This window comes from Anoplophora glabripennis, unplaced genomic scaffold, assembly GCF_000390285.2.
Source record: "Anoplophora glabripennis isolate ALB-LARVAE unplaced genomic scaffold, Agla_2.0 scaffold191, whole genome shotgun sequence".
Classification (NCBI taxonomy): Eukaryota; Metazoa; Arthropoda; class Insecta; order Coleoptera; family Cerambycidae; genus Anoplophora; species Anoplophora glabripennis.
In genome coordinates, this window is record NW_019416357.1 from 198,707 (window position 1) to 209,223 (window position 10,517).

Below are 10,517 nucleotides of genomic sequence, written 5' to 3' on the forward strand. Positions count from 1 at the left end.
CACAAGACTGCACCAGTTTCGGTTTCGTCGTAGAAAGACGTTCAAATTTGGCTTACAAGATTTGAACTAAACAAACAAACAGACATACATGTGGAGTTAAATAAAATGGATCCCAAAGCCTCCAAAACTCAAAATAATGTTTGAAGTTTGAACATATCAAATAGACATATGAAACGTAGCATACCTTCCTATAGAATTTTCTATGATGGTAACAAGGTACAAATACCTTGAACATTTTGGTATTCATTGTAGATTATAATTATTGAAAAATGAAAACATTTTTGACAGTATTGAAATAGTAACTATAACCAATAAGACCCACATTTTCCCGTAACTGTGGATTTTCATGTAGTTTTATTTTTGTAGTTGTGACTAAACAGATTTTACATCTCTAATTCCAATTCGTGTAGCTCATATTTACATTTTACAAACTCTCATTATATCAAAGATGAATTTCACCTATGAACAAACACAGTTTTCCTTATAAATTACATTAAAAACTAAGAACAACTTACCTGGGACAATAAATATTTAACATCTGGGGCTTGTATAACACAGACTGACTTAAATTTCTTTTTTTTTTATATTTAGATCAGACCTATCATTTCTTTAATTTTAACTAGATGACTGATTTTCTGAACATTAATTTGATGTCCAAACTTGGCGGACGGCCCTTTTTAACGCAAAAAGGACGTTAAAGGACAAAAACACAATTAAGTTGAAAAAAGAAATGTACGGTGTGTTCCCTATATATTTTTGGGCGCTCAACATAAATCCGATGTCAAAAAAGGGCACACTGCCCTACCAAGCGACTTATTCTACGATTACAAAACATTTAACGATGAAAATTTTTTTACTCTTCAAATTTGGTTTTAGCACATCAAAATCTATAAGAAATGATAGGTCCGATTTAAAAACCAAAACAAAATTTTTGTTGGCCTGTGTAATAAATGGCTTTATTTTATTTGTATTAAACGTTTTTGATTTTTTGGATTTATACCCTTCACCTTTTCTTTTCAATAAGATGTAAAATTTGGATATGCCAATCTCATATTTAATATTTAACGTATATTTCAAAATTCAAGTGTCCATAAACGTGTGGAATTCAATTTTTTTGATAACTCATCAAAATAAAAGATTAAAATGTTTTCTTATAAACCGCTAACCTTATTTTTAACCCTCTAATGGATAAAACTGAAAGTAAAATTTTTCGTATGTTTGATTAAAGTACAGAAAGTATAGTCGTCCTTAAACGTTTTAATAAAACAACGGAAAATAAAGTTAAGTAAATATTTTATTGTTTTCATGTATTCCTAGGACTAAATAATATAAAAGATGAATAATGTCTTACCAGAAATGTAACAAACATATTTACGTTTGCATAAATTTTAATAAATAAAACAAAAAAAAACGATTCGAGCTGTCTAAGGGTATGCACGCAGTGAAACTTTGCATGGGCACGTACCTACGTTTTGAGGGAATATTTCCGAGGGTTATATTCAATATTTCAAATCATTTTGTCATATCATGTCATATCAATCATAAAAGCAAATACCAATAACGTGGGTACTACTCGGATATTCTCGCTAGTCCATATTTTTGTGTTTAGAGTGAGTTTTTTGTAATCTTCCTTCGTTACGTGACATGAGATGTCCTTTATTATTTTTTTAATTCAAGCCTATTTCTGGAGAAAAATGCTGTTTTATTAATTTGTTAATCTCCATTATTCACTATTTGAATCAAGAAAATGCTAATAGACAACTTTTCGCACGTCATAAACGATACCCACAAAATTAGAAATGTCAGCGGTTTGCATATTATTTTTAAAAATAATAGAACACTATTGCAGACACGTGATGAGTTGTTTAAATTTTAGTTTACACTAAAGCATGCCCTCTAGTTGCCAATCCAGTCGTTCAAAGTTGGAGAAAGAGAAAATATTCCTTTATTGACATTAAAAAAATGATATAACAAATTAAACTCCAACGCCCTGTACCTTGGAAAGGAAACATTTTTTAATATAGGATTGAGGTTTTTGTAATAAAATAATGTGAATCACCCACTAAAATATTTTAGACTACATAAGAAACACCCTGAATGTAAAGATATTGTAAAGTTAACGATAATATATTTTTTTTACATTGCGGTTTATTCTACAGCAAAAAGGTCTCTTACTATTTTTAAATGAAATGTTTGGTTTTTGAGAAAAATGGTTTCTTATGGATTCATTAGGTACATGTGAAATGGTTAAGTTTTTCAAATAAAGTAATGCAGAATAAAATATTTAATATTGAGAAGCAAACAGAAATAGCAATTAACAACAGAGAACAAAAGAAAAAGTATCAAAACAAATGTTTGAAATGTCCTCGAACCTCAGTGCATTTCTCAAATCGCCTAATTAAGCTTTGAATTGCTCTCCGAATCATATTGGAGTTGTGTTTAAGAGTTTCACAATTATTTTCAATTCTTCCTCATAACATTTCAAAAGTACAGACTGGTGAACTATACACCCCTTCTTTAATAAATCCCCAAACTAAATGATCCATGGGATTTAGATCTGGCGATCGTGGCGGCCAAGCACTGGGACCAGTACCAGATTCTGCAAGATTCGTTTCCAAAATACGCCTGATCCAACGACGTGGATAGTGCTCCTCGAGCCACTGCCTAATTTAAAGACCATAATGAGCCGGAGCGCCATCCTTCTGAATCCACATATTTCTCCTTAGAACTAATGGTAAGTCGTCGACTAAAGTATTTAAATCTTCTTTGTTTAAAAAACTTAACCATTTCACATGTAATGAATCCATAAGAAGACGTTTTTCTCAAAAACCAAACATTTCATTTAAAAATGGTGAGAGACCTTTTTGCTGTAGAACAAACCGCAGCGTAAAAAAATATATTCATTATGAAAAATCTCCAGTGTCGTAGAAATTATATTAAAAATATGGGTTATCAGAGCCCCTTACGGTCGCATGTGATTCATATATTTTCACAATAATTTGTAAAATCGATAGAGGTTTTCATTCGTACACCTCATACTAAATATAAAACAAATGGCTTTCGCAGTTTAAGAAAAAATAAATAAATACCAAAAAAAAGTTTTTCAGCAAAAAAGTTTCAAGAGCTTATGTCTCTGAAATGAAGCCTTAAGAAGAAAACGTGTATACTTCAAAATTACATTATTTTGACAAGATCTACGTATCGATGGTTAAAGTCCTATTCATAAAAAGTGAATCACCCTGTATATTTCATTAAGATAGTGTTAATTTTAGCGTCCACCTTTTCCCATCTACTGGCATCCCCTAACCCTAAACTCTAAGAACTTTTAATAGAAAGGTAGTCAAATGATACCAGACTTGAGAAGTAGGTACCTATTTCCATGCAACTTTATATGTGTAGTGAATAGTTTTTCAATGTCACTGATTTCTTTTCTTTCGGAAAAATGAAATATGTCTTTCATCTACCCAAAACTGTAATGGTCGTTTTAACGATTTCGTAAAATCTTATTAAAGTTGATGCACGTACTTGTATTATAATAATATACTAACAATTACTATGCTTCTTATCCTTCTACAGAAATTTTTTCTTTTGAACACACTCCTCCTTTCTTCAAAGTATCGACTAATTTCTTAACATCATCTAATTCTGCTTTAAGCGCATCTCTGTCATTTATGAGTTGCAATGTTTTTCTGGCTGTTTCCAATTCTTCTGCTGCTTTATCCATATTGTCTTTTGAAAATACATCTTTCAGGATTGTTTCATATTCATTAGCCAACTTCTTTAATTTCTGTTTAACCTGCAGTCACATAATATGTGATAAACTTATTTATATAGAGTGTAAATAAAATTCTTTAATGACGAAAATCAATTACAAAAAAAATTCGATAAAAGTTTCTAGAAATGCTTCTTTCTTGAAATACAAGTTTATATTAATAAAATAAATAAAATTGCTGAAACTATATCATTTAAATTTGATACGCATCTCTAGTTTTTGACTTTTTTACATAAGAAACGTAATTTCGGCGATGGACTTGGTATTTTTCGCTCGCATTTTTTTTTTTTCTTCCAAGATATTTCAAACTGGATTCATCATTACGATACAGCACTAAAAGCTTCAGAAAAATTATTCAAGTAAATACTGTGTATATGGTTTTCGTCAACTATTTTGTACAACAGAATCCTGGACGTAGCCAGGGGGCATGGGGCCACGCCCCTCCCCCCCCCTAATTTTTGCCGCATGCTACTAGTTTCAAAAATTCCATTATTATTACTGGCCATATGTTCTGTAGGTATAGTTTCTGGCTACGCCCATGAACAGAATAAATTATCTTTTCACTAATTTTGAACATTCTATATCTCACACATTTTAGTTACACTGAGTATAATGCTTGCAAGGTATTCCAAATTCGATACATCAGTATAAGTCGGTTGTTATAAGAGATAGGAGAAAATTTAATTGGAAAAGTTTTGCAAATGTTTGTCATTTCAAATATATTATCAAATTTATTACATTTTTTAATGCGACAGCTCTTGAAATTCATTTTTCGAGGCTTTATAATTTTCTAAAACATTTTTTGTAAACCAGAGAAATATTGTATTTTAGAAGAAAAAATAATATGCATTGATATGAACCGTCTTTTGAAAGGAGCACTGAATTTTATTCATATTTGAAACATTTCATATGTTTCCTTTAGTTGATATTCAACTACCTTAGTAAAATGAAAGACATTTTATATGTCATTGTTATTTAGCAACTTTTTATTACTTTTGAAGTATATTATTTTTTATTTACTTACATCTTTTAAATAGTCATCACTAGTTTGATCCAAATTCATGTTTCTCAGTTCATCTTTTAAATCTTCTATTTGCTTTTTAAGATCTTCAATAGTGGCATTTGTTACATCTGTAGTCTTTATGACAGTTTTTGGTATGTCTTCATTTAAACTTTTTTGCATTTCCGCGGCATCTTTCTCAAGCTTGTCGGAATTATTCTCTATTTCTTTCAGTTTTTCTTGTATAACACCTAAGAGATAAATTTACATAAAACTGATACTGAATACCTAACCGCATGCAATAATAAAGCTTAAAATGCATAAAAAAAATATGTAGGTTCTTATTTAAAATACATCACTTATTATTAATGTGTCCTAAATTTAAATCAAGGAACATAATCAAATAAATACTTATGCTACTTTTCTCACAATCATATACTAGGTATGTACTAAATATATCTTGACAAAAAAATAAAAACATTTTATTACCTCCTACCTTTAAACTCTCTTCTTAATATATCTGCAATATTTCTCAGTGTATCTATAATGTCTTGAATTTTTGACTGTAAATTAGAATCACATAGGTATTGTTGAAACAGCGACTCTGGTATCTTAACAGAATCCAAATCATTTTTAACTTGGAAACTTTTGTTTTTTACATCCTCCACCCTTTTCAAAATTTTCTCTAAAAAAATAATACATTTAATTAATTTGAAAACACAAAAATAAGAATATGTTAAACAAATTAATCAAGAAATGCGTATCAATCTCTATGTTTTTGTATTAGAACTCTTACTTTGGAACACATGTTATTCTGAAATATTTCCTCTACGAGGTAGACCAAAAATTATTTGAAAAAAATTGGGTAGATGTACAAATGGTTAAAACGAGAGTAACACATCAAAGAAAAATAAAAAATTTGTCACTAATACAAATTTTTGAGAAATTTCGTGTATGCCACTGGAAAACTGTTTGATTAGATTGAGAAGAGGCCTCATATCTACGGAGCAATGGCGCGGAAAGAAAACGGGAACGCGAATCTACTAAAAACCTGACAAAGTATGTACAGTTTCATGGCAATTATTTCTAAATTTAACGTACTACGGGAAATTGTGAAGGAATGCCAATTTCTCTAATAATTTTAACACCCGATATTTTAGAGACAATGCCCTCCAGAACTTAACTTTAATATAATTGTTTTGCCCTCTAATACAACATTCAGAAATATGATTGATTATTATTATTTTAATTTTGTAAATAAAAACCACAAAAGGAACTGAGAAATGTAAAAGGCATTCCCCAAAAATTTTTCTATTTCTGTATTTGTATTGGCATACTGCCCTTAGCACTCAGACAGTACTATTTAATTACTGAATATTAGCATATGAAACATGAATTTTAAAGTGATGATAATACAGGAAACAACCACTCTACGAGCTATATGCACCCGCTAGCATTTGATCACACCAGCAATAACACTAACTAACACTAAATCATTTATTGACTGAGTACACCAGACATATACTGGTTTTGGACTTAGTCTTCATCAACCGACGAGCTGCTTTAATTCTATAGATTCAGGAAAGGAGTAAATAAAATATGAGTATCACATCTAGTGGCCACTGTCTACAAAGAGGCTATAAAAATATCAGAAAAGGACCTGTACTGCATATACAGGGTGTCTCACGGTGACGGCCCATTAGAATTATTTCAGAGACTACTTCGATTTGAATTTTGAACATTTGGGATACCGGGTTTTCGGGCGTGCCCTTCTCAACTAAAATAATGGCGTCCACGAACCACTTCCGGATATACAGGAAGTCGCCATCAACTTGCTTATTTTAAATGGAACACCCCATATATTATTGCAATTTTAGATTCCACGTGTTATTTTAGGTGGACTTTTATGAAATTTCCCTATTCCTAAAATTAACCGGTTTCGAGATATTTATTTTTTATTTTTCAAAAAAATTTAGAGAAACAGTGACTAGCTTCAAACCATGTGTATTTTATAGTAAGAAAAATAAAGCAACAATATTTATAGGGGGGATAGCTAGACCCCTAAGCTTCTCATCCGTACTTTCAAAGTGGCTTAATTGCATACAGGGTGCTAGAAATTTAATGCCGAGTTTAGTTAACTTCAAACCTTCAGAAGCCGGTTTTTTTAAACGGAACACCCTGTATGTTTTTCTACAATTTTATTCTCTTTCGAACGGTATCAGGATTCCCTATACCTATCTCTTCTAGTTTTTAAGTTATCTACTATTTTTTGTGTAATCACCTAAAATCATGTAATTTCTTGCGAGGATAGCTGTGGAATTTTTAGCAAAACTTCAAAACAAACTAACCACCAGTTATTTATTATTATTTATTCACAGACGTTGCAATGGGATTCTAAGCAGAACATTTACAGTTTTTAATGAGACATATCCCAATTTTCCACCAACGAGCAGAATAAAATTAAGAAAAATTCTAAAAAATCAACTTCATACATAGTAATACACAATTTTAATTATGTATGTTCATAATAATAATGCACTAAGATAAAAAAATGACTTAAAAAAGTCGTAATTGTTCAATATGACCCCCATTAACAGCTAAGCACTTGTGGATTCTAGAGATAACACCATCAGTCAGTGCTTTTGCTATTTCAGCTGCAGACAATTCATGAAACGCTCTTCATATTCGTGCAATCAAATCCTCTTTTGAAGCAACGGGTGTAGAATAAACTTTTTGCTTTATTACTCCCCAAACATAAAAATCTAATGGAGTGAGGTAGAGAGACCTCACTGGCCAAATCCACGGTCCTAGGCATCTCATCCATCTTCAATATCAATTATTACTTAATAGTCCAGTGGGCAGAGGCCGAAAAGTTACTGTTGGTGACATTTCCTTGATAACTCGGAAATAACTACACAGGAATACTTTAAATGATGAGTACAATAACAGGCTAATTTACTGACAAAGTATTTTATCAGGAAAAAAAGTTAGTAACAATTTAATCGTGAAAAATTTTTGTATTTTTGTAAATGACTTTGTACGAAAAAATGCTTAGGACATGATTTTGTTCGTAATAAAAATAGCTACAAAATGGCGGTGGTCCGCCGTGAGATTGAAAAAACGGTATAAAACGTCAATTTTTTAAAGTTGCTGTAAAAATGTCAATTATAAACAAAAAGTGATAAAACTTTCGAAAACTATAGTTCAATATATATACAATAATGACGCTAAAGCCGAAAATCAGGAGAGCAAAACTTTTTGTTCTATAAGGTGTTATACATTCATCGGCATCTGAAACTCGAAACTTTGCCAAATTTGTTCGAAGCTTTGCTGACACTTGAAATTTGGTACACACATAGTGTAAATATGCAGAAACCAAAAGCAATTTGCAAAATTCAAGTATCTTCATTTTTGCAGTTTTGGTAAGGTTTTATACGTCACCCTAGTTTTATACGTCACCGTTTTTTTAATTTTTGGACGTATATTTATGTATATTTATAAAATATTCCATTACGGTAGATTAGCCAGCATAATTACCTACAATTTAAAAAAATATATATTTTCATCGTTTAGATCCTAAGCTACTTAACATTTTGCGCCTGTTAGCCATACTCGTACATTATTCAACATATCAACATAAAACAAAATCGTACGTGTGGGGTAAACCTTTAACTTTTCATTTTCGAGCGCGAGCTCCGCTCTTCGGCGCTTGTATACTATTAGAAATATGCAACAGTAAATTTAAACAATTGTTTACTTAAAGTTAAAGGTTTACCCCACACGTACGTTTTTGTTTTATGTTGATATGTTGAATAATGTACGAGTATGGCTAACGGGCGCAAAATGTTACGTAGCTTAGGATCTAAACAATGAAAATATGTTTGTTTTTAAATTGTAGGTAATTGTGCTGGCTAATCTATCGTGATGGAATATTTTATAAATATACATAAATATACGTCCAAAAATTAAAAAACCGGTGACGTATAAAACTAGGTGACGTATAAAACCTTACCAAAACTGCAAAAATGAAGATACTTGAATTTTGCAAATTGCTTTTAGTTTCTGCGTATTTACACTATATGTGTAGCAAATTTCAAGTGTCAGCAAAGCTTCGAACCAATTTGGCAGTTTCGAGTTTCAGATGCCGATGAATGTATAACACCTTATAGAACAAAAAGTTTTGCTCTCCTGATTTTCGGCTTTAGCGTCATTATTGTATATATATTGAACTATAGTTTTCGAAAGTTTTATCACTTTTTGTTTATAATTGACATTTTTACAGCAACTTAAAAAAATTGGCGTTTTATACCGTTTTTTCAATCTCACGGCTTTGTTATTGCAAATTTCGTAATCGGACCACCGCCATTTTGTAGCTATTTTTATTACGAACAAAATCATGTCCTAAGCATTTTTTCGTACAAAGTCATCCCGCTGAGTTATTTAAAGAAAACTAGTAAAAAAATTTTTTTCACGATTAAATTGTTAATAACTTTTTTTCCTGATAAAATACTTTGTCAGCAAATTAGGGTGTTATTGTACTCATCATTTAAAGTATTCCTGTGTAGTTATTTCCGGGTTATCAAGGTTTTACACAGGCCGAACCTATACTAACTGGACTATAATTAGAATTAAATATTTCTAAAAGGCCATTTTATGTATTTGCTTATTAAACAATTTTATATTCACCCAACTTCTTGTGCTATTTAGGAAAGCTAGAAAAACAGCCCTCGTTGATATTTTGCAATTAGCAAAAGCTATTTTTTCAATCAAGTTGTAAATAATTTTTAAGGGATGCTAAGTGCAATAGCATAGTCCAATTTTAAATTTGACGTTTAATAAATTAAAAATAAACTAATGTATCTGCGGCTATATTTAAAATTTAAATAAAGAAGGGAAGCAGGTACCTACACCTATGATAAAATTGTACTCACTAATAGAAGCTTTGATGGCATTTCCTGTACTTTTAATATCGCTAACATCTTTCCTAAAAATACATTGTTAATTTTTTCTAACTGTATGTATATTTTACTAAAGTAAAATTAATACATTAATGTACTATACTTCTGGTAAATGGTAATTTTATATACTTTGAAAAAGCAAACAATTGTGGGAGACTAAAGTTTGATTAAAAAAATAATAAACTATTAGAAAAGTATCAAAATTAATTTCCAACTGAGGAGTATCATTAGTCTAGAAACAGTATAATATTACCTAAATTTTTCATATAGTTCAGATGCCCCAGAACAAGTAGTAACTGCTTCGTTATGAATATCTTTCAATTGATTAATTTCATCTATTCCTTTCCTTATCTGCTTTAAAAGATCTAAAGCATTCTTCAAATTTTCTACATTTTCGGATTTATTATTGATAAAGTCTCGGATAGTCTGGCTTTTGTTTAAAGTTTTTTCTAAATTTATTATATTCGAAATTATATCTTCTACTTCATCTATTAAAGAATTTATATCAGGAAAAGTTGGTAAATTTGAAATAGAGGGAGACTTTTTATACAAGTCGATCAACTCGTCTAGTTTAGGCTTAATACCATTATAGCATACATTCTCATCACCTAATTCTTGACCTAGAAATGTTTATGGCAAACGATATGAACAAGTTAATATTACTTACTGTTTGAAATAAATGAAAATTTGAAAACACTTACCAGCTCCTGTTACAACAAAATAAAAGACAAAACAAAGAATTTTTAAATACATCTCTAATCCACTGCCGATGATATCTGGATCTATA

General features: G+C 30.5%; 1 protein-coding gene across 1 annotated transcript; it reads right to left on the bottom strand.

Annotated features, from left to right (window-relative positions):
- Positions 1-2,878: 2,878 nt before the first annotated feature.
- LOC108905808 (coiled-coil domain-containing protein 186-like) lies at positions 2,879-10,517 on the bottom strand. The gene is made up of 6 exons (XM_018708828.2): positions 10,432-10,517; positions 9,984-10,350; positions 9,704-9,756; positions 5,269-5,457; positions 4,797-5,023; positions 2,879-3,796 (listed from the first exon to the last, which is right to left on the bottom strand). Exons 1-6 carry the CDS (start codon positions 10,481-10,483, stop codon positions 3,563-3,565), a joined length of 1,122 nt encoding a protein of 373 aa, XP_018564344.1. The 5' UTR covers positions 10,484-10,517; the 3' UTR covers positions 2,879-3,562.